The 23,726-nt window shown below is 46.8% G+C and overlaps 1 protein-coding gene across 1 annotated transcript in view; it reads left to right on the top strand.

Moving 5' to 3' along the window:
• Cdh13 (cadherin 13) overlaps positions 1-23,726 on the top strand; it is an 899,199-nt gene that overhangs the window by 337,917 nt on the left and 537,556 nt on the right. The window contains exon 3 of the mRNA XM_047528617.1: positions 5,897-6,105. Within this exon, the coding sequence (XP_047384573.1) occupies positions 5,897-6,105 (209 nt within the window). The remainder of the gene's footprint in view (positions 1-5,896; positions 6,106-23,726) is intronic.

Below are 23,726 nucleotides of genomic sequence, written 5' to 3'. Positions count from 1 at the left end.
AGATCATCCCTTAGATTGACAGCGATTCTCCAGCTTACAGACAACCCATCCGGAACACATTCAGTACAACTGCGTCGAGTCCACTGTGGGCAGCACCCTGGGATTCACCCCTCTAAGGCTCTTCTTTCTTTACGACTTCTGGTACAAGGAAGGCAGGCAAGGCTTGACCAAGAAAGACCAAGGCATTCACAGGCGGGCCAGGCTGGGTCAGAATCAACCGAGTTCCTCTGCCCTGGGTCCCCGTCTCCATGGTAACTGCACATGGCCAGGCTGGAGCAAGGGTGCCTGACTAGAGTAAAGCAGAAGGTCACAGGGCAGGTGGAACAACAGCTGGAAGAGGGAAGTTCTGTAGGGAAGGGGAGACCTGCGGGCCCTGATGGTGATCCCGCTGGTGGAGCACCAGCCCTGACCTAAGGGCTACATGCATGTGGGCACCAGCGTCTTGTTTCTGCGTCCCGCAGGGATGATGGCACCAATAAGGGAGGTGCTATTATCCATTTCACAGCTGAAGATGTCGAGGAGTAAGAAGATCAGCTGGGGGTCAGTTGTCCAAGGTCACAGGGCTCCTACGCCTGAGCAGGACTAGAAAAAGGCTTAAAAACTAAGGGTAGGACGACCTTGTTTAGGGGGTGGAATAGCAGATCCTGGCATGCTAGTCCTCCCCTCAATGCCAGGAGTGACTGGTAGGCGTGTAAACCTGGCATCTTGGCAAACGATTTCCTACCTAAGGTCTTGGTTCTTGGCTCTGCCTGCACTTGATTTGTCTAGGGGGACTTTTGAAAGATTCTGGTGCACAGCCCCCCGCCAGCCCAATTCTGTCACATTCTCCAGAGGGAGCAGGGGCAGGAAGTGCTACGCTTTTAAATGCTCCCCTGGTGGTTTCATAGATATTAACCTTGAGAAAGAATCTGGGTCCTGAGTTTGAGTGGTGTTGAAAATTAGCAAATGGCTCCCCATAAGTTCAGGCAGCTACGTGGCATGGCTGGGAGGGGCTGCATGGGGCATGGGGGCTGAGAAGTGCCAGATACCGAGTATTGATTCGGTCCCTCAGTGTGCCTTCACCACAGGATTTGTGAAATGCCCAAGGGGTTGACGTGGGGCAACTGTGGTTTTCCTCTCCTTCACCTGTTCCTAGGAGTAGAGTGCCCAGAACTTGGCTCTCAAGATGGAAGATCAGACGGGGGCCAAGTTCTGGAATATCCCTTTGTAGATCTGTGACCTTGGACAGATCAGTCTCCCTGAGGCTCAGCCTCTTCTGGAAAATGGAAATAATGCTTAGAGAGTCTGTACCTTCTCAGTGGAACTCTTGCCCCCCATGGGGTGAAATAGGTTCTTGTGGGGAAGGAAAAATTTGTACTTAAAAAGAACAAAGATTCACATGCAATAGATAAGCAGACTTAAGTGTATCTGTGATATTAAAATTTCACCAGAGTGGAGGCAATTAGGAAATTTCTGGAAAGGCTCCTAAGGGCATAGGTAAATAAAAAGAAATGGGAGTTGAGAAACATTCCTATAGCTTAGCGTTGCTCCAAGGCCGAGGTTGCGTGGACTGCCTTTACCGTGCCTGGCACAGAGCCGGCCTCCAGAGTCACTCTGCAAATGGTAGGTGTAGGAGCCGTTGTTTGTTCAAAGCCTTTCATTCACTGACCCCACCATGCTTCAGAGCTGCACAAAGCTTTATTGGAATTCTGAGAAAGATAAGCAAGCACACAGGGCTTCATCAGCGCCCAACTCAACACTAATCAGGAGACTGAGTCCCATCACAAAGGGATGCGCGCAGGGGAGAGAGCGCCATTGGCTCCTTTGTCCCTGCCCACCTCCATCCTGGGCTCACCATGTCAAAAGGATGCTGGAAGCCTTGTTCTCAGTTCCCAGCCCTGCCTGCAGCCTCCCCCGCTCACAGCATGAGCGGGGTGGCCCAGTCACGACTGCGAGAGCCTCCTTTTGCCCCGGAGGGTAACCTAGCTAAGTGGCACTATTACTGATGGCCTCCCCTGTGGAGAAAAGCATTCCGTTTATTGCTGAAAATGTAAAGATGAATAAAAGAATTAGACCCCGTTTCTGTTCCTGGCTCTGTGGGAAAACAGAGACATAAAGGAGACATATTGATATAACATGATACAAAGGGCCCTGAGTGCAGGAAACTCTGGGAACGGAGGGCTTGGAGAATTCTTGAGCTGAATCCTGAAGAACGATCAAGACTTAGCAAGGGGGAAGGAGATCAGTGTCCTCTTCCTGCCCAGACCGTGGTGAGCACACGGAATGGTGGGCCTAGGGGAGCAGGTGCAGGTAAGGTGTGAGGTGTGAGGCAGGAGGGCAGAGGCAGGCACCTGGAACCCCAGCATCGTTTGGCATTGAGGGGCCGCAGTCTTTGGAGAGTTGGGTGGCGGCGCCTCCTGCAGTGGCCAGGGGAGGGTGCCGGGCCTTCTCTAAGGAGCAAGGCCTTGTGGCCCTCAGGTCCCACTTCACAGGGGCACAGCTTGTCTCCTTGCTTCCTCTTTCCCTTGCCCTCTGCTAATCTCACTGGTTTGGGCCCAGTTCCCCTGGTGCCATACCTTTGCATATTGTGGTTCTTTCTCCCTGAAATACGACCCCAGTTACTTATGATGGTATTGGATTAATGTCTGTCTCCCTTATTAGATTTCAAACTAGGGACGGTGTTCATCTATGTCCAACACTATGACCTCAGCACCTAGCATGATGCAAGCTCTCACTAAGTATTTGTGGAAGGAGGGAGGGAAGGAAGGAAGGAAGAGAGGGAGGGAGGGAGGGAGGAGAGAGAGAAGGAGAAGAGGGAGGGAGGGAAGGAGGGAGGGAAGGAAGGAAGGAAGGAAGAAGAGAAGGAAGGAAGAAAGGAAGGAAGGAAGGAAGGGCAGGAGGGAGGGAGGGAGGAAGGAAGGAAGGGAGGGAAAGAACGAGGGGAGGAAGGAGGGGAGGAAGGAAGGAAGGAAGGAGGAGAGGAAGGAAGGGAGGGAGGGAGGAAGGAAGGAAGGAAGGAAGGAAGGAAGGAAGGAAGGAAGGAAGGAAGGAAGGAAGGACAGAAGGAAGGAAGGAGAAGAGGGAAGGAGGGAAGGAGGGAAGGGAGGAAGGAACTTGGCTGTGACCGAGAACTCCCACACAGTTTGTAGGACTCTCCCTTGTCCCCAACCCTCCTCAGTTGACTACCTACTTTGATCCTGTCCGCAGACCAGGGCCAGGGCCAAAACCCTCACGCTGACCACAGGTTCAACACATGCCCAGCAGGCCTTGCTGTTTTAATTTGCTTCCAGCGCATGCATGCTAATTGATTATGGTAATGAAAGCGGTTTCTCTGTAGTTCATTCCAAAAGCTGAAACCAGGCATGCCTAAGTAGTCTCAGCTACCAAGATGGTGAGAAAAAGAAGCAAATACCTGAGGATTGCAGACACCCTGGAGTCCACCTGTGTGTTCCTGCAGAGATGGCCCTGAGCCCTACCCCAGGGGAGGCACAGGCAGTGCTGCACAGAGTGCTTCAGGGCTGCTGGGAACGTGGAGCAGGACTGAGCACAGCACGCGGGGTGTGGACACTCAGGTCTGATAGGACCCAGGACGCAGGTGCTCAGGCAGGTGCTGCCTTACTAAGACCCCGTGGTGGTGAGATTCACGTGGACCTGGGTTCAGACCTTGGTTTATCCTTACAGACCATGTGTTCTGGCCACCGATTCCAAGCCCCGGTCACCTTATCTAGAAACTGTAGGGAGAGGGACTCAGAATAGTTCTTACTCCTCGTCCTTGTGAGGACTGAGTGGGAAATGTCTGTGACATGCTTGGCACTGAGACTGGACATGGCAAGGGCTCTCCAGATCTCCATCAGCTAAGGTGACGCTTACCTTAGGCATCATCTTTCCAGAGCAGAAAGATCAGCTCAGTTCATCCCCTATTCACATCTTTAGCAGTGAGCTGGGACCTGTGTCCATGTTGTCACCAAAAGACATATAGAAGAAAGTTCCAGGCAGCAATGCTTTAAGTGATCCAAACTGGAACTAGATCAGGAGCCCCTTGAGAGTAGAATCAGTAAGCCTAACACAGCCATGGAGTGGATAAGGTGTTGTGTCCAGTACTACAGAGTGATTGGTGATTAGGATACACTGTGTGACTTGGGGTCCTGCAGATGAGGCTCACAAACTGTGGTGTAGGATGAGAGCAGCCCAAGACCAAAGGGCACATTGCACAGCAAACTCAGGTGAACCTTACCTGTGAACCCGGCCTCTGGGGAGGAGGGGAGCAAGTTTACCCGGGAAGGGAGGGTAATACATTGTGTCCTGGTCTGAAGGATGGGCACATAGGTGCCCACATTGTGAAAATTCATCAAGTTACCCAATCTGACTCATGTATTTTTCCATATCTGTGTTATGCTTCAATTAAAGTTTTGCCAAATAAATAAGCCTCTCAGCAGAGAGCACGGTAGTCCCCTTGCCCAATGGCTTTGCTTTAGTTGATCTCAGTTACTTATGGTCAACCATGAGCTGAAAATATTAAATGGAAAAAAAGCAGGGATTGGTCCACATAATTTTTATTGCAATATGTTGTTACGCAGATTTTTTACATACCTTTTATGCCAGTATATTATTATAATCATTCTATTTTATTATCTTTATTGTTGTTAATTCTCACTGTGCCTAATTTATAAATCAAACTTCATCATAGGAAAAAAAAAAACAGTCTCTTCAGGATTCAGTGCTACCCAGGGTTTTAGGGATCCCCTGGGGTCTTGGAATATGTCCCCCTTAGGTCATGGGGACTATGGTTGTACATTTCTGTGCTCCAGGGGAAAGCAGTCTGATCCTCGGCTTACCTGCAAGGACCCTGAGGTCCGCAGCAGAAGGAAGACAGGCCAACAGCACAGAGGGTGGGCAGTGGGAGCCCTAATCAAGGAGTTCTGTGCTAGACACCAGAGCCCCCACACGGGGTCGCACTGCTGCAGGTGGCAGTACTCCAGTGTTCCGTTCCATGGGTTCGTCCAGGGGCCCACTTTCCCTCTGCCTCCCACGTGTGGCTGAGCTATAGCTGCAGGAACTCAGCTCCCGTTTCCCTCCCGTATCACCAACACCACCACCTTCATCCGGCCAGGATCACTAGCACACACCAAGCCAGCTGGCTTTCTGGGCCTCTCTTCTATAACCCAGATTTGCTAAACTATAATCTTAGAGTTTTCCAAAGCTCCCATGTGTTTCTTATGTGCCTCAACCCTTGGAAAATGCCGCTCTCCACTAGATCCACAGCGCACACAGGATCCTGATCCTAGACACAATAAAGAATAGCCCAAGGCTATCAGGAAGCACCATAACTTACTGGCTTTTCCCAATTTGTCTTCAGACAATCATCCAGTTTCATTTCCAGCCTCTCTTCTACTTCCCAACATCCCTGCCCCATTTCCAGTTTGCCTCTGATCCAAGTGTTCCTAGTTCCCCAGTTCTTGTTCCCTGAATTCACACCTTGGAATATGCTAGGAAGCCTCCACCCTGTTAAGGGCCTCTATTTATATTCAAGTTCCAACTCAAACGTGGCCTCTGCGAAGTGGTCTGCAATGTTCCTGAGGGCTCTGTGGTTCTGCCCAGCAGCTCATATATACCAGAATTAGGTCACCTCCCTAAATGTCCCTCTTCGCACCAGCCACTGCCTCTAGGGCAGGGCCTGTCCTGCATCCTGACAGCCTCAGGGCTTATACCAGCTCTGAACTGGGAGGTGATCAAGGTGTATTTTGGCTGAGTAAAGCCCATCTGCACAGTCACAGTCACCCAGGCACAAGTGGCTTGCTGTGGGATAAAGGGTTGTGAGTAGGGAGTGTCAAGGTGACCTGCACTTGACAGGTGAGAGATACCTTGAGGACAAAACTGTCCAACATACCCATGCTTTCCTGTTGTTTTCTATTCCCAGTGACCTTCAGCGACTGTAAGGGAAATGACAAGCTACGCTATGAGGTGTCAAGTCCACACTTCAAGGTGAACAGTGACGGCAGCCTAGTTGCCCTGAGAAACATAACTGCAGTGGGCAGGACCCTGTTCGTGCACGCGCGGACTCCCCATGCTGAGGACATGGCAGAACTTGTGATCGTCGGCGGGAAGGACGTCCAGAGTTCCTTTCAGGTAACCTTGAGTGCAGGGAGAGCATTGAATTTTGTCTCTGTCTTATGTGCAAAATGGGTCTTTATTGTGTTGGCCAAGATTATTTTTGTTATTGTTGCTGCAAATGACAGAAATTCAACTTAAAAGATGGTGGATGAGGAGCCTTAGGAATTTATTGATTCACGTAACCCTACACTTTAGGGATGTCTATGTACTGGTGCTCAAATAATGGCAACAACTTTGATTTGCATACATCTTGCTCTGCTGGGTCCACTTTGAGAGGCCCACCCATTCTTGCCTCCCAGGATGGAGGGCTTTGCAGCTTGACCTCATTCTCCCAGACTGAAGCCACTTGAGAGAGCATCTATCTCCTCTTGATGATGATAATGGAGATTTAAATCTCAGTGGCTCCCATTAGATCCTGATCTCTGTACTTAACTCTGTGTCCACTGGACTGTGATGCTCTGGTTGGCCGTGTCAGGGTCACATGTCTTTTCTTGAAACCAGGGTGGGGTCAACCCACCCTCTGAACACGTGGACTAGGAGTAAAGGAAGGGTAATCACATGAAGTAAACTAGAAGCTGTATTCAGAGGAAGAGGAATGGACGCTGGGCAGGGAAGAGTGCGGCAGCCCACTGGAGATGCATAGCAAGGCCATTGCATATGGCGCTGCTTGCTCCTCTGCTGTGGACTGTCATCTGTTCCCTTCAGATGCATGCATATGCCAGCCTTTGCCAACCCACACACATATACAGCACATGAGTGCCACACACTGCCTCTTGGCCTTCATGATTTTGTCACTTGGAGGCTTTGTGCTGCATGCAACTGACTCACCTATCCTTCACCAGGATCTCAGAGACTCTGGTTTCTTGATTAAAGAATCTTGAAAACTTTTCAGCAAACTAATGGTGTAACAATGTGGCCGAGCTTGGTGTGCCTGGCCTTTTCTGTGTGGTCCTTTTCTTCCTTAGTCTTTCAGTGCCTGGGATTCTCATAGCCTTTCTCTGTCTGCCACCCCTGACCCTCCTTATCTGTGCTCTGGTTCAGTGGTAGAGTGAGCATGGTCACACAGCTGGGGAGCAGAGACAGTACAACTGGCCTTGTGAAAGTGGCTTTCATGCAGTGCTGGCTCTGTGAGCTTGAGACAGTCATAGAACTTCTTTGTGGACTGGAGGGTGCACAGGCTGAGGTGGCACTTCAGTGGCCAGTGGCCCAGGAACTGTCCCACTCTTCACCATGCTCATGCAGGTAATCACCCCCAGCATGACCTGAGTACCTTCTGAAGCAGTGCTTCGAGAACCTACTGTCAATTCATGATTCAGAGACATTCCTAGGGATGGAACTGGACACACTCCGTAATTCCCCCTGCTAGCTGTGAATCTGTAGTTAAAGATACGTCACAACCCAACAACAAATCTACAGTGTCTCTGAGGCTTTAAAAGAAAATGGAATGTTGGTGAAGGTGCAGACCAGTCAAGAGGCTCATCAGCACCACAAAGGCAAGATTTCCTCGTACTTAGTCACTGCCATTTCTACAGTATCTCCATGGTAGAAGTTCATTATGATTGGTGGCTCCTTATAGCCAGAGAAGACAATGCCATAGTGTTTTGCTTGAAAGAGGACAGGAGGGATTCTGGGCACCTCCTAGGGTAAACTGAGGGTCTGGGAGGCTTGGGGTTTGCAGCAAAGGGGCTTGACCAGGAAATGCCAGGCCCTCGAGGCCCCGTGAGACATTCTGCAGCATCCAGCTCCCCCAAGCCCGCCGCTTGTCATTCGCCTCCCTCTGAATGCATGGTCCACAGAACTTGGCTGCGATTCTCTGCTTCCTGTAAGCAGAGGCTGGGCGCCATTCAGCATGCCAGACTCCAGCAGAAGGGGATACTCCGCTGCCACCGTGGTAATTCCAGAAGGTTTGAAAACTGGCCTTGTGAAGATGTCCAGATGTGTTTATTATAAACCCCCCACAAAATGAAAAAAAGCATGAAAGGAAAACAAAATTAGCAGCAGATGAATCCCTCTGGAGAGAACACAGACCTTTATAGATATTTAGTTGGTGGTTTTTAAGGCCAGATTGTGTGTGGCTCAGGGGTCTGATGCGTATTCAAGTTGACTCAGTACCTGGCTGGGGAGGGACAATGAGTGTGCCTCAAGATGGGTAAGGCAGGGAGGCAGGTGGCCGCTGCACCGCACTGTGGAGCAGGGTGGGGTCGGGGGAAGGGGCCATGCTGTGTGTCGGGTGCTGCTCTCTAGTGCTACAAATGCTGGCTCCTGAAATGTGCTACTGTCCCATTCTGGTGCACAAAGAGGCCAGTGACCTGCCCAAGGTCACACAAGGGTAGGGAACAGGTAGGCAATGAGACCAGGCCCAGGCAGTCTGGCTCCTGAGTGCCTGCCTCTGAGGGCTCCAGGGTGCTCTCCCGCCCTTCCCTGGGGGGTGAGTCCCTTTAGAGGGTGGACCCTGGGGAGGATGTGACTCCTGAGGGAAGTGACTCATTGCCTGTGGAGTGTATGTCTCCTTAGCGGTATAACCTGGGGCAAATTGCTTTGTCGAGTTAGCCTCTGTTTAGTTTTGATTGTCATCCATAAAGAGGGGGTGACTGTAGGACTCCTAGGATCTTCTTGAGGGTCAGATGAGACCACACAGGGAGCGGTATTGGTTACTGTTGGCAGACACTGCAGTAAAGTCCAACCCCGATGCTTATGGAGGCCTGCGATGCGTGAGCCTGCTGGGTTACTCTTTCAGCCCACGCTGAGTGGGGTGTTATTAGTGCCATTGCAGCCTGCATTTCATGGGTGAGGAGACCCAGAGGCAGTGAGGCTGTCTTGCACTGGTCACAGCAGGCAGGTGGCAGAGCCAGGGCTGACCCCAGCATTGTGGCTCTGTAGCCCTTCCTTTTGACCTCTGGGGCAGAGCAAAGTGCCCAAAGATCATCTACCACAGACACAATGACGACAGCAGGGCCTGCGACCCAGGCTGGTGGATTATCAGTTCCCACTCAGTGTCCTCGGGCCTGGTAGATGCTCCCTGCAAACTCTGGCCCCAGTGGGCATCGCTCCTCTTTGCCCCTTGCACTCTCTGCTCAGGCTGCTGTAACGGCAGGACCACTGTGTGCCACGGGGCTGGCTCCCTCCTCGCCCTCAGCCAGGAGCCCTGCACTTGCAGAGACAGTTTGCCATGCCCTGTCCCCCACGGGTTGTCCTGCCCACACCACACTCACACAAGCAAGCAGTCAGTGTCCCAGGGGCCAGTCTTTGGGTCAGGGGAGGCTGGAAGAAAAATGCTGGGTTAAAATCATAGGAACAGGTGGGCAGGTAGCGGGGATTTGGATGGATGTGACATACAGCAGGAAGCATTCCAAGTTCTTCCTTCCTCCCTCCCTCCCTCCCTCCCTCCATGCCTTCCATGCATGAGTTCACTGCTCTACCCTCAGTACCCAACATAGTGCCTGGTATCCAGTTGGTGCTCAATACATGTCTTTTGAACAAATGGATGAGCAGGACGAACACTCCTCCCTAATTTACTCTGCCTCCCCAACACCAAACCGCAAGTGCTTTCTCGGATCAGCCAGGCGTCCCCACCCTTCGCGCCGGCCGTGCCTCTGCCTGGAGCCGCCGCCAGCACCAGCTGACCTGGCTGACCCCATGATTCCTCAGGACTGCTCAAGACTTCCTTCTCGGGGAGACCTCTTGCCAACCCTCTGCCAGTCGAACCTCCCTCCTCCATACCCCTCCTAGCCTGCTGGACCTCCCCTTCACTGGCTGAACTCAGCCGTCTGCTGATCTGTGCCATACCCATCTCAGTCTGAGATGGTACCCTGAGCATGGGGACCCTGCACCCAAGCTAAGACTAAGAGGAGGGTCTGAAGTCAGCACCTCGGGGCAATCCCAGGGCTACTCTTGCCTCTGCTCCAGCTTCCTGAGCCGCAACGTGGGCTCACAGTGGTATCAACTCGTGGGGCGCTGTGAGGACCGATGGCGATAATACAAGCAAAGCGACCGGCACATTAAGTGTCATGTCGATGACAATTATTCCTCATAACTGGATCGTCAGAGCCAGAGCCTCAGTAAATACGTGAGGCAAATGGAGATGACCCAGTCCTTCACCCACGCCCAACAGGACTGTACTCCATCACTTCCACCCCTGTGGAATTCAGGACAGCTGGTGACTGCACTGCGGCCACCTGTCCCTCAGCTGCCCACTTTATGTAAAGCACCGCCTGTCCTTCTGGATTAGGGGATCCTGTACTGAGGGATTCTGCATTCCTATGAGCCCACCCAATAAACACCAGCAACCTTGGCAGTGTTTAAAAGTTAACTAAGAACACTTTACATTTCTTTACTAGAAGTCAATACAAGGGAGAACTGGACCCGATAAAGGGAAATCGGACTCTTAATCAAGTCATTCAAATTAAATGCAACAATAATAATAGTATTTGTATCCCTTTTTCAGTTAATTTTTTATTTGTTCTAATTAATTGTACATGACAGTAGAATGCATTTATACATTTTGATAGATCATACATAAATGGAGTGTACTTTCTCATTTTTCTAATTGTACAATTTGTATGATCACATCAGTCATGCAGTCGTACATGTACATGAGGTAATAATATCTATCTCACTCTACTTCCTATCCCCATACCGCTTCCCCTACCTTCACTCCCTTCTACCAAATCTAAAGTAACTATTCCTCCCCAGGTTCCCTGGTTCTTATGGTGAATTAGCATCCTCATATCAGAGAAAACATTTGACCTTTGATATTTTGGATTTGGCTTATTTCACTTAGCATGATATTCTCCAACTCCACCCACTTACCAGGAAATGCCATTATTTCATTCTTCTTTAAAACTGAGTAGTATTCCATTGTATATACCACATTTTCTTTATCCATTCATCTGTTGAAAGGCACCTAGGTTGGTTCCATAGTTTAGCTAATGTGAGTTGAGCTGCTATAAACATTGATGTGGCTGTGTCACTGTAGTGTGTTGATTTTAAGTTCTTCGGGTATAAACAGAGGAGTGGGATAGCTAGGTCAAATGGTGGTCCCATTCCAAGTTTTCTGAGGAATCTCCATACCACTTTCCAGAGTGGTTGCATCAATTTGCAGTCCTACCAGCAATGCGAGTGTACCTTGTTGTCATGTTAAGAGACAGACATTATTACCTCATGTGCATGTATGAATGCATGACCAATATGATCCTACAACATGTATAATCAGAAAAATAAGAAATTCACTCCATCTATGTATGATCTATCAAAATGTATAAATACATTCTACTGTCGTGTACAACAAATTAGAACAAATAAAAATTAATTTTTAAAAAAGAATCCTTAAAAAGGCAGAAAGTGCCGACAGATACTAAAAGGGTAACTTGAAGGCTTCTTCCTCTCTGGCTGCTCATCATCACCATAAACACACAATTTAAAAGACAAAAATTTGGCTGCTAATCCAGTTTCAAGAGTCAATTTGGAAGTAGTTCCCAAAAAATAAAATAAAAGGAGCAACAAGAGGAAGGAGCCACTTGAGGGAAACAGTTGATTTTATTTTTAACTTTTAAAATAAAATTATTAAACAAGGCTTCCACAACCAGACACCCAGAGCAGTGGGGATGGCAGGTGTGTGGCTTGACCTGTGGGGGCTGGGTGTTTGTATCCACTCCTTTCCAGAGCTCAGATTCCATTTGCTAAGAACCTAACAGGGTCCTGGGTGGGAAACCCTGAAGCCGTGGCCAAGGGCACACTTCTGTCCACAAACGTGCTGGGGATGCTTAGCCAAATTGTGTGGACATTATTAAGGGGAATCTAGAATCACCACAAATTTGTATCAAATCACACATTTCCCAGCAATCAGCCACGTGGTACTGCAAAGTCACCTAAATCCTTGTCATGTCTATACATTTGTTTTCTTGATCGCAGGTTCTAAACTAAAGTACTTCTTTACATTTATTACGTGTGAGATAAGCTTCAATTTTTTTTTTAACCCTAAGAGGTTAAAAAAGAGTTTGTTTTGGCCATCATACCTTCCAACCTCCAGGACACCTACCACACCACACAGGTGACCCGACTCCATTTCTTCAAAGCAGCCCAGATGCTTTAAAAATGAGATTGGTCAGCTACAGTGAAATGAATTGCCTTGTCTCAAGACCTTATCACACTGATGTGGTCTGATGTGGAGTCTGTAGAGTCAGTCAATTATATTGATCTTGCTTACATGAAATATGTTTTACAAACATCCCAGTGGATGACCAATCTGTGCATTTACTGTGATCGTAAGAAATGATGAGCAGAAACTTAATATGCACTGATTTAACAAGTGCAATAACTTCAAAACCCTGTGAATTACCACTCTCCACAGCAAAAGCCTCCCCAGTTACTACCAAGGAAAATTAGTATCCATTTAACTGTCACCCAAATTGGGGAAAATATACAGCTTGAAAATTATTGAAGGAATCCAAGAATTGGACCTTAAATAGGGTATCAGGCTGTTAGGTTTTGACACATGCCTAAACTGCTGGGTTTATAGCTCTTAGCTCCAGGATACTCCTCAAACACAGATAAAAAGACATCTTCCGATTCATTAACTTAAGTAGATAACAGAGTGCTTTGTGGGTCAGAATCTACAAAAACTATATTCTGAAGATTAATTTTAATTGAAATGCTTGGGGGGAAATAACTGATCCCATAGAAAGTGTAGATAACTGAAATTGACTTCTTTTTGGCTTGTGAAAACTCAATTTCATTTTGCACAACATCAGAGTCCCACAAATACACTGTGAGCCACCATCTGTCCTTTTAAGTTTTCTTGTAGTCACGTTGAAAAGAAATGGGGGAAATCAATTTTAATAATGTTTCATTTAACTCTATATGTATGTACATATCATATATGTATAGTATCATTCAACAAGTAATCAATGTGAACGTTATTAATGTGTTTTTTGAGGTGCCAGGGAGTGGACCGGGGCCTCACGCATTAACGATGTATTATTTGCATTCCTCTCCCCTGTCAGCGGGTGGTGGGTCTGGGAGCTGAGATGGGCCTTCTGTTTGGCTGTCACCACTGCTATTTTGGTAACTGACATTTGCAGCTTCATTGGTGCTGTTATTATTCAGTGAAAACCTGAAAGGACATAAGAAAATTAAAAAGCAATTACGAATAAAAATGAGCCCAGAGTTGAGCCAAACTCCCAGAGAAATTTCAGGTAGTCAGACAAGCCTTGTGTTGTGATGACACTTTAAAAAAGATGTTCCCCATGAGTGGGACCTTCAGATAAAGAACTTCCTGGGAACAGCACAAGGTTTCTTAATGTAATTCTTGGCCAGGTCAGGATCCTTGTTCATCCTCATAGTCCCAAGTCTAGGGAAAATGCATTACATTTATATTTTATGAATTGCAATTTGTTATTTTATTTTTATATGCATGGTCTGATTTAATCCTCACAACAATGCCTACAAGCCATGATGTTATTCTGTCCTACAAACCAAGAAACTGAGACCCATAGACGCAGGTCTTAGGTCAAGGAGCTGGTCACGTAGCAGCCCCACCATGCAAGTCCTCAGAATTCTCCTAGTCCATTGTTCTTGCCAGTTAGCTCCCCACCAGGGGCGGGGCCTCCCAAGTGCATGGAATGGTTGTGCCCTGCCGTGAGAGACAGGATGCAACTGTGAGCTCTGACACACGCTTTCCAGCTCTAATACCTCCTGTGGTTTACCATGACCGTCAACCAAATACCACTGAATTCTCAATGTGAATATAGGGAGGAGAAACTCCTTCTCAGATCCCCTCTTATCTGGAACTCCAGGAGCGATTCCCATGGAGACACTTGGTCCCCACAAGTCTGCTGTAAGCAGGGATGCTCTGATTACAGATGAAATGACATAAAAATCAAAGGACTTAGAAATCAGAATTAATGCAAAACTGAGCCATGCTTCTGAGAAAACTTTAGGTAGGTGGACAAGCTGTATTGTCATTTTGCTTTAACAAAAAAATTTCTCTATGAATAAAACCTTTGGAAATAGAATCTTTCAGAACAGTACAAAGTGTCCACATGTCACTCTGGAGTCTGTGCAGAGTCTGGTCTTAATTTCCCAGGGGAGCAGCTCTGGTGATGGGAGACCACGTCTCAGCACAGACTGTGGGTGGTCCCCAGTGGGCTCTTCCGACTCCATGCTCAAAAGTCAGGTAGCAAAGGAAAGGGGAGGATGTGCCATATACTTAGTTCCTCAACCCAGCACTTGGGGCACTCAGATTATGTGACCTCAGCCACACCTTAAGGCAGAAGCCTGGGCATGTGTACAAAAGTTGGCAAAGAAAAGCATCATGGTTCTGGCACACCATCTCGCCTAACCCGCCATACGGGGTAGAAACTGCAGGTGTCTACCTGTGGACCTGGGGCCTCAGCATGAGTTAGAACAGATGCCAGTCACAGCTCCTCCCGGGGCAGCCTGTGGGTGCTGTTTGATCCTCGACTCAATCACTCGTTCAGGCAGAGCGAGTTCTTGTCTCAAGCTACCACCTGGACAAACAGGGAGCACTTTCATCCTGACCCAGGGCCTAATTTTATTATAGTTTATTTGATTCTTTTTTTTTTTTCTGGCTCCTGTTAAAGAAGTAGAGACTTTTCCCTCTGGCCCATAACCCTGGGTGGGTGCTACATTAAAAAAAAATAAGTGTTCACATCTCCCTGGGGCCCATGGTAGGGGCTGACACTGTTATTTGCTGAATTGTGTCTGTCTTTCTTTATAAGCCAAAAAGTAGCCACAATCAAATAGTAAATGTTATGTGTACATGGTCCTCAAAGCATAAGACGGTTGCTTTTATTTTTATTTTTTTAGCAGAAAACAAATTTGCTAAAACTTGTTCTTTTATTCCTATCATTGAAGAAAGATCAGTTCTAGGGGGGAAAAAAAGAACTTTGAGTAATCCTCCCCAAACATTTTCAGGATCTTGCACATCTGTAGAGACTAATTGCCGACGCCCAGTGACGGTTTCCTCAGGCTCTTGGCAGTTCTGGTCGCCAAGGGCTGGAGAACACAGCCAGGTGGAAGGGGTCTCCCCTGGGGGCCGCGTAGCTACAGACATCCCAGGGCTGCTCAGCGCAGAAGGGGCTCGGAAGGTTTGAGACTGTTTTCCGAGCAACCCTTCCAACACGTGCGCCCTGAGCCTGAGGCAGCCTGCAGCTGGGCAAGCTTGTGGCCCTGACGCACCTCGCCCCAGCCAGCCCTGTCAGCCTATGGTCTGAACACGAGGACGTGGGACCTTCCTGATGCCCACAGAGAAGATGGGACCCGAGGTCCACGAGAGGCCGCCTTCCCCCTGTGGTCTGCGCGGTTCCTCCGCCTCCCAGCTCTGAGGGAAATCAGATGGATCCTTCGACTCCCCATCTCTGCACAGCAAATCCTTTTGACAAGAAGTGCCCTTTCGTCAACCAAACCCTTCATCATGTCTGGTGAATCGGACTTCTGTTGACAGCGACTTTTCACGACTTCTTTTCTTTGAAGACATAGAGCTATAAACAATGTAAGTTCTCCAAGACACCCCAAAATGGCTGCATAACCGTAACCACGCTTTCTGAGAACCGCCTGACTGCCCATCCCTCTTGCTCCAGAGGCCTGTGCACGCTGCTCTGTTCACGCCTCTGCTGCAAAGGTGTGACAGCAAATCAGGACCCATCTTTTCCTCCTGTGTTATCTGTTCTCATAAACCCTGCTTAACACAGACAATTGAGATGTGGCTGATTTTTTTCTCCAAGTCAATCTGGCCCTTGATAGTAAAGCCACACCCTGAGAGCACCATCTCCTTTGCCTTGTTATCCAGGATTTCCTCTTTCATTTTTTTAAAATAGCTTTTTGGTTGTAAATGGACACAATATTTTTATTTTATTTATTATTTTTATTTTTATGTGTTGCTGAGGATGGAACCCAGTGCCTCACATGTGCCAGGCAAGCGCTCCACCCCTGAGCCACGACCCCAGCCCTGGATTTCCTCTTTCATTCAGGCCTCTGGACAATATTTTCTCTCAAGTAGGGGGAAGAAAGTAAGAAAGGAGACCCAGAAATTGAGTCAAAGAAAAAGAAATGCCAAAAAATTAATCTGTATATTTTTCTAAATTCTATATAAATGTCACAAATTTGGTATTAGTTTATTTGATAAAGTAAAATTACATGCTCCAGAAGGGCACCTGACTGACTTGTTCATTGTTACAAATCTATCACTTAATACAATATCTGGCACCAAATAAATAACTTTTTTAAGGCCTTAACAAATTCCCCAGATGGAATGAATATTGATGTTCATAACGGATCATAGCCAACATTTATTTAGCTCAAACTCTGTGCCAGAGACCACTCTATGGTCTTATAGGAAGTCATTTAATCTTTATAGCAACTCTACAAAGTAGATACTGTTATCTCCATTTTACAAATGGGGAGACAGGGAGGGAAGAGGTGAGGCACCCAAGGTCGCAGCGCTGGAACTCTTCAGAGTCCTGCTTTGTACTCAGACTCTTCAGAAAGCATTTAATAGGACATCTTGTCCTTGTCGGAATAGAGAGATATGAGCTGAGTTTTCTCACAGTCGCGGAGCCTTCAGTTGGTTGAGCAGCTGTGTCCAAGAGGCCCGCAAGTCACCTGTCCGCCTGAGGACGGCTTCGGCCTGCGGGCCTGACCTGCAGGATTTTTTCTTCCCAGGGTGGGGACGGAGACACGAAGACTCACAGGAGCATTGGTGGCTCTGGTGGCTCTGAGTCCTTGTAGGGCAGCCTCGAGATTCCAGAAGAACTTGGGTGTCGACAAGGGGAGACAGAGTTAAGAGGCTGTGCTCCCCAGGCACCAGGCCAGGGCGAGCGCGTGGGGAGCTGCAGTGGACCGAGGGTGTGGGAAGCTCCCTCGCTGAGGTCACGCTTGCTGAACTGTGCCCGCTCCCGCCCGCAGCTTTCTGCCCTTCTCGCCACTGACTTTCATCCTTAATTTGATGCTTGTCACCTTGAGCACCATGCCAAGACTCTTCCACTGGCCAGAAGGAAGAAGCCTGACCCCGCAGCCCACTGTTCCCTATAGCTGGCCTCTGTCTCTCTAGGCTGAGCGAAGGGCCTGCGGCTCCTCTTGAGCACCTGGGTCCCCTCCTCCAGCCCTGCCGCCCTCCCTCCCTGAGGAAGAGCCGCTCTTCTCCCCTTCCTGACCCCTCCCTTCACTTGTTCCCTGGAGCCCACACCTTTCAGCCTTTTCCTTAAGAACAGCTTCGATCCTCGCCTCCTCTCTGAAGGCCCTGGTCACCTTCCCAAGTGCTCAGTTGGCCCCATGCTAAAGCAAACTCCCAAGAGCCACATCACCTCCATCTTCCGTCAGTCTCCGGAGAGCTGACTTCACCCCCACCGCTCCACCGCCCACTCCACCCTTAACTCTCCAAGATCCCTCTTTCGAAACTCCCGGAAACCACACAACTGATATTCTTTAATGTCTTTTAGTTCCTTTCCTGCTGGAATTCTCTGAAGCTTTTGGCAATTGATCTTTTATACTTATTTTATTGAAGTGAAAGTCCCATAACATAAAATTAACCCTTTTAAATAACATTTTGGTGGCACATGATGTACTCACAGTATTGTGCAGCCACCACCTCTATCTAACTCCAAAATATCATCACCATGACGGGAATCCCCCCACTGGGGCCAGGGGCTCCACAGTCCCCTCCAGGTCTCCCGCAACCACCAGCCTGTACCTGTTTTGTGCATTTCATAAACACAGTCATGTGATTTGTGGTCTTTTGTAGCCGGCTTCTCTGCTCAGCATGTTTCAAGCTTCCTCCACATTGTGGGTGGACCAGAGCTTCATTTCTCACTAGGACTGAATGACATGATGTGTGTAGATGAGAATTTACACACATATTCGTCCATGTGAATATCCACTGGGCTGCTTCCACCTCTTTCTGTTGAACGGCGCTGCTGCGGGCGTGTGTTGGAGCTGTATTTGTTGGAATGCTGGTTTCTGCCCCTCTGGGGTTTACACCCAGGAGTGCCATTGCCCGCTTGGTGGTAATTCTGTGAAACTTTTCAAGAACGCAGCAAACTTCTCCACAACGCTGGACCGTCCACCTGCCCCCAAGCTTGGCAGCTGGCTCCTCCCAGCACCGCCTGTGCCCTCAGAGGCTGCGCCTGCGGCCTCCTGCTCCCCACGTGGGCGGCCCCCTTTGCTTCTCCTCCTCCAGCTCCTCCTGCAGGGGCCTGTTCTGTCCTGGCTTTCCTCTGCTGTTTTCTCCCTTCCTCAGTAATGTGCACTGACTGTATCCCCCCTCCAGGATGTCCCCAAGCTTGTAGCTGAACCTGGGACCATGAGCTCTCACACCTAGGTTCTCCTGGCATCGCCACCTGTACCACGCACCTGCCTCCCTAGGTTGGTGTGTGTGTGTGTCCACACCTCCCCTCATAACCCTCTAAGCCCCATCTTCCTGGGTTTTCTATATTTTTTTTTTGCAGCACCCTGATTCCCAGACACCCATCCATGTCCACCACCTCCCTACCCGAGAGGTCAGGGGCACGCCCATCCTCCTCTGCCCCCCCGTGGTTTCTGTCTGCTGTCTTCTTCACAGGTCAGGGCAACCTGGTACAAGCATGATTTCCTTCTCTGGGTATGGCTGGGCCTCTCCCTCTTGGGTCTGGCCTCATCCCTCCCCTTGTGTCCCCATCCACATGCCTATGACTGCTAAGGTGACTTCTGAAGAATGCCTGGGATCACCTCTCACCCTGCTCCAAGGCCATCAGGTCCCCATGCCTAGCACAGCATTGAGGATGACCCAATGGCCTTCTCCTTCCTGCCCCTCCCAGCTCCCCACTCAGTGATTCTCACCAACCAAGCTATTACTCTCCACATTGGCGTAAAATGACGTGGACCCTTCCACGCCTCTGTCTCAGGGGTGGCATAAGTGGGCTGCAATAGTTTACACCAATGAGGACCAGATTAGGAGTCTGACATTAACAGAACCATTGACTCTCAGCTTACTGTTTAATAAGATATATTTTTAGCCAAACAAATGCTGTATGCCAATAGGTGAATCCATTGCCATGGATTTCTCTCTCTTTTTCAAATTTGTAACTAATCGTGGTTAGAAACATGCTTGCAAGTCTTACTTACAGTTGCACAACTCACAGAGAAGGGACCTGGGAGCTCTATAATTGGACTCTCATTCGTATGCCCTGGATCCTTTATGCACGTGCCAGGTTCTTGCTCGGAGCAAGATATCTCAGCAAACCTGTGCTCATTGACCGCAACAGCTGGATCCAAATTTCATCTACCCATTTTCAAGTGTAGCTGGAGTTAAAGCTCGCAGCTCCTATCACTTTATTTATTGCTTCATTACCAATGAAGTATTCAAATCCTCAGGGGAAACCAAGACCAAAAAATGTGCTTGTTTCCCCTGAGAGATCCTGCTGCATTTTCTAGGGCTTCTTTCTTCCTGATGTATTCTGACTATGGCTTCTTTGGTCAACCATTTAATTTTTTTTTGGAGGGGTTTAACTTTGTCTTGTTGATGCTAATGTACTCCTGATGTGCAGAAATGAGAATAGTTCAGATATTGTAAAGGAGGGAAATGGTTAGATAAATTAGAAGCATGAATAATTTATGGAGAAGTAATTCAAGCAGCTAACTATGTCACGCATTCTCCACTTATTCCATGAATGATCCCTATGCCGAATCCATACAAGTTAATGTTTATTTCTGGAAACCTTCACCAAAATGAGCAAGAAGTAGTAAATGCCTCATTATACCCTCACAGTGCCTAATGATACATTATTTTCTGTTATAAAACTTCAAGGTTTCCAAAGACATTGTTATAAATCCAAACTGTCAACGTTTCTTTGGTAAGAAAAAGCATCCTATAGAAATAAGATGTAAGATTAACAATTCAGGGTCATGTATTTTCATCTCTCCCTGAATTCTACCGTACATGGCAGAAAAATAAAATCCATATATTTTATAGAAAATATGCTATGAAGACCCATAAAACATTTAAGAACATTTGGCAAAGCAAAAATGAAACCTTCAGAAATAAAATCTTAAATAAGAAAATAGAAAAGACAGACCATCAGCAGTGATTAATAAAATAGACATTTTATAAAATAATCTTTGGGGAGGTAAATAGCTTTCAGAGATCGGGCCGAAATCTAAGGGCTTCCTGGTGATTCTTCCCACCTAAGTGAATGAGGCAGTGAAGGGAGGTAATTAATAGCTCCATCTCTGGAGTCAGGTTTCCTGGGTTTAGGTCCCAATTCTGGAATTCATCAGCCTTGTCTCTTGGGACAAATTCTTTTAGTCTTTTTAGGACTTAACTTTTTCTTTTGGTGAAATGGGAATAGAACTAGTTTACCTCTTTGAGGCAACATTTGAATTGCTTGCAGGGGCACACGTGGTCCTCAGGACGGTGGCTCTAAGTGACAATAACTAGTAAGGGAATGGTGCTATAGGATATGTTAGCATGGCGTGCCCAGTCATGACCAAAGCAAGAAACAGCCATTCTGGCTTTGCCTATCACCTAACAGGGGAGCGAGGCCTTGCTGTAGGCTCAGGACAGGCTGGGACTCGGATCTCCTTTATCCACTTGCCACCTTCTATCAGCCTCATTGTTGGACGGTGTCTCTCCTTGTTATCGGAAGACACACTCAGATTAGTATAACGCAAACAGGATCTGTTTGCAATGAGATGATTTACCAAAGTAAGGGGGGTGTGCTCAGGAGCACACAAGAACCCAGGGACGTACATTGGTTAAGTCTTCCAACTAAAAGCAAAGGTCATTAGGATGGATTTTAAAATTACAGTTATGTATTGCTTCATGCAGATACATCTGAAATGCAAGATGCAGAAAGATTGAAAGTTAAAGAATTTGAAGAAATGTAGAAGTATTAAACAAAAGTAAGTTATATGACTGTGCTATTATCAAAGGAAAACGACTTTAAGGAAAGAAGAATTACTAGAGATGAAGAGGGATATTTCACTATTATAAAACTATACAACAGGCAGATATAATCCTAAATTGAAATGCATTGAATAACATACATAAAACAAACTAATATATAAAGTAGAAGTAATGGTAGAAAATAGAAAAACCCATAATCGTAGCTGGAAATGTTAACACAACTCTTTATAGCTGACATCACAATTAATCTAAATATAAACAGGGATAATGAAAATTCCAGTAACTCATATAAATGCAAAAGCTGAAGGATACACATTCAAGTGGAAAAGCCACTTCACACGTGGAACGGTTACCAATACATGGTGTGCTGGTCAAAATGTACATCTAAACACTTTCCAGAAGACTGAGGGCATTCAGAGCATGCGTTCTGACCATTGAGGATTTAAACCAGGAATCAATAACGAGAACTGTAGCATCTCCACCTTCTTGGAAACTAAGCAATTCATTTTGACATATTTTGTGGGTAAATCATTTAGAAAATATTTTCAATGTAAATATGACTTACTAAAACTTGTAGGTATCTTGCTGATAGAGGAAAAAATTCTAGCCTAAGTGAACATACAAATCAAAGAACAGAAAATTTAACTCTCAGAAAGTAAAGGGGATTAATTACTGAAGTCAATAACATAGAAAGTAGATCTATAGCCAGAAAAAAATCAATCAAGCAACAAGGAAGTTGTTTCTTTGAAAGATGCATAACTCGATAAACCCCTAGTAAGTCAACAAGAAAAAAAGGAAAGACACAGTTACTAATAAATTGAATGTAAAAAAAGCATCTCTAATGATCCTCCAACTATAAAATGTCCAAGAAGAGAGTGCTAGAAATATATTCATGAAGATCAGTTTGAAAATTAAAATTGACAAATCTTCTACGAATTATAAAGCTCAATGTGCCAAAATACACAAAAAAGATGGAAATTTTGAATAGTCCTACATCTATTCAGTTAAAACTCCAAAGCCTAAGAAATATAAGCCCAAATGGCTTCATAGTGAGGTCTACCAAATTTTTAAAGAAGAAACTAAACCACATCCTATACAAATTTTTCTAGAAAATAGAAAAAGTAAAACTCCAGCTCCTTTTTATAAGGCCAACATAACCTTTATCACTACAAAGCTGACATGGACACTGAAGGAAATTACAGACCAGTGTCTCTTGTAAGTGTACGTGAGAAGATGAATAAATTCAACTTCAATAAAAGTAAAAACCCGTTCTCATCAAAGTACACCATTGAGAATGTGAATGTTGGCTGCTGACTAGGAAAAAAATAATTATAATATATGCATCCATTATGGGGAATTTATCCAGGACACACTAACAACTGCTCCAAAACTATAAAAAAAGGGCAGAGGACCCATTTAAAAATGGGGAAAGGATTTTAACAGGCCCTTTTCAAAAGGGAGCATCTAAATGAACACTAAACATATAAAAAGGCTTTTAATGTCATTAATCCTTAAGGAAATGCAATGCAAAATTGCTAGGAGATTACACAGAGACACAATTACTCACAGGCGCATGAGTGCATGCACACCAAAATGGCTTAGGGAAAATACCCAACTAGCAATAACCAGTGTTGGCCACGATGTGCAGCCGGGATTCTCACATAGTGCAATGCCGAATGTACTGAGACCTAGAAATTCTGCTCCTAGAGCCACACCTGGAAGATATGTGTATGCATGCACACCAAACGACAAACCACTGTGCATTTAGCCTAAAACTGGAAGCATCACAAGACTCCTCTAGGAGTCAAGTGGACCCATGCAGATGGACACATAAGATGCATAGTATGTGGAAACAAAAGCAAAGAAGTATTATTGTGCCCAAGAACGTGGCTGAACCTCACAGACACAATGTTGTGTGAAGGAATCCAGAAGTCGAGGTGAACACCCAAGCGGATGAAATTCAAGTATGAGTGGAATTCATCTCTAGTGATGCAGAGAACCCAGAACCATGGCCACCTTGGGAAAGGTGTGAGCTACCAGGGGCATGAGGGGCCTGCAGGGCTGACGGCAGTGGCGTGTGTCATCTCCATGGTGGCAGCGCAGGTGTGTTCACTGTGTATACATTTTAAAAATCCATCAAAGTGTACACTCACGTCTTTGTAGCTTCATACGTGAATGATACGTATTATACTCCAATTCAAAAGCTAAAAGTAAGTAAAAGAAAATGGCGATTGGATGACTCTTCCTGTTAGTGAGTTAATAGTCTTTCTGCTGTTTTCTGGTATAAAATGAGCATGAACTTGCCACCAAGGCTGGGGATTTAGCCAGGTTCACAGAGCCCTTCCTGACCAGAGTCAGCTCCCTTCCCAGCCCCCCTTTCTGGAAATGGCCAGCACTGGAGTTCAAGGACAGCAAAGGCCAAGTGCTTCTGCATCCATCCTACATACCATGCTGACACTGGAACCTGGTCAAGAGTCTCCTTAACAGCCATTATGGGATGCCTCCCTAAATTTAGAGCATTAACACTGGGTAGAGACTCTTCTCAGTTAAACGCCATATTGGACTTAGGGTATAATTTCGCTCCTCCCCTTTTTGCATGCACCAGAACTCTGATGAATTTGTCGTTGTTGTTCTGTTTCATTTTGGGTTTTTCTCATCTTTGCTGTGTATTATGGAAAAACTAGATCTCACTTCACATGTTAGATTAAAAAAAAAAAAAAAAAAAGTCTGGAGGAACCAG

This window comes from Sciurus carolinensis, chromosome 16, assembly GCF_902686445.1.
Source record: "Sciurus carolinensis chromosome 16, mSciCar1.2, whole genome shotgun sequence".
Classification (NCBI taxonomy): domain Eukaryota; kingdom Metazoa; phylum Chordata; class Mammalia; order Rodentia; family Sciuridae; genus Sciurus; species Sciurus carolinensis.
This window is presented reverse-complemented; position numbering and strand designations above follow the sequence as displayed.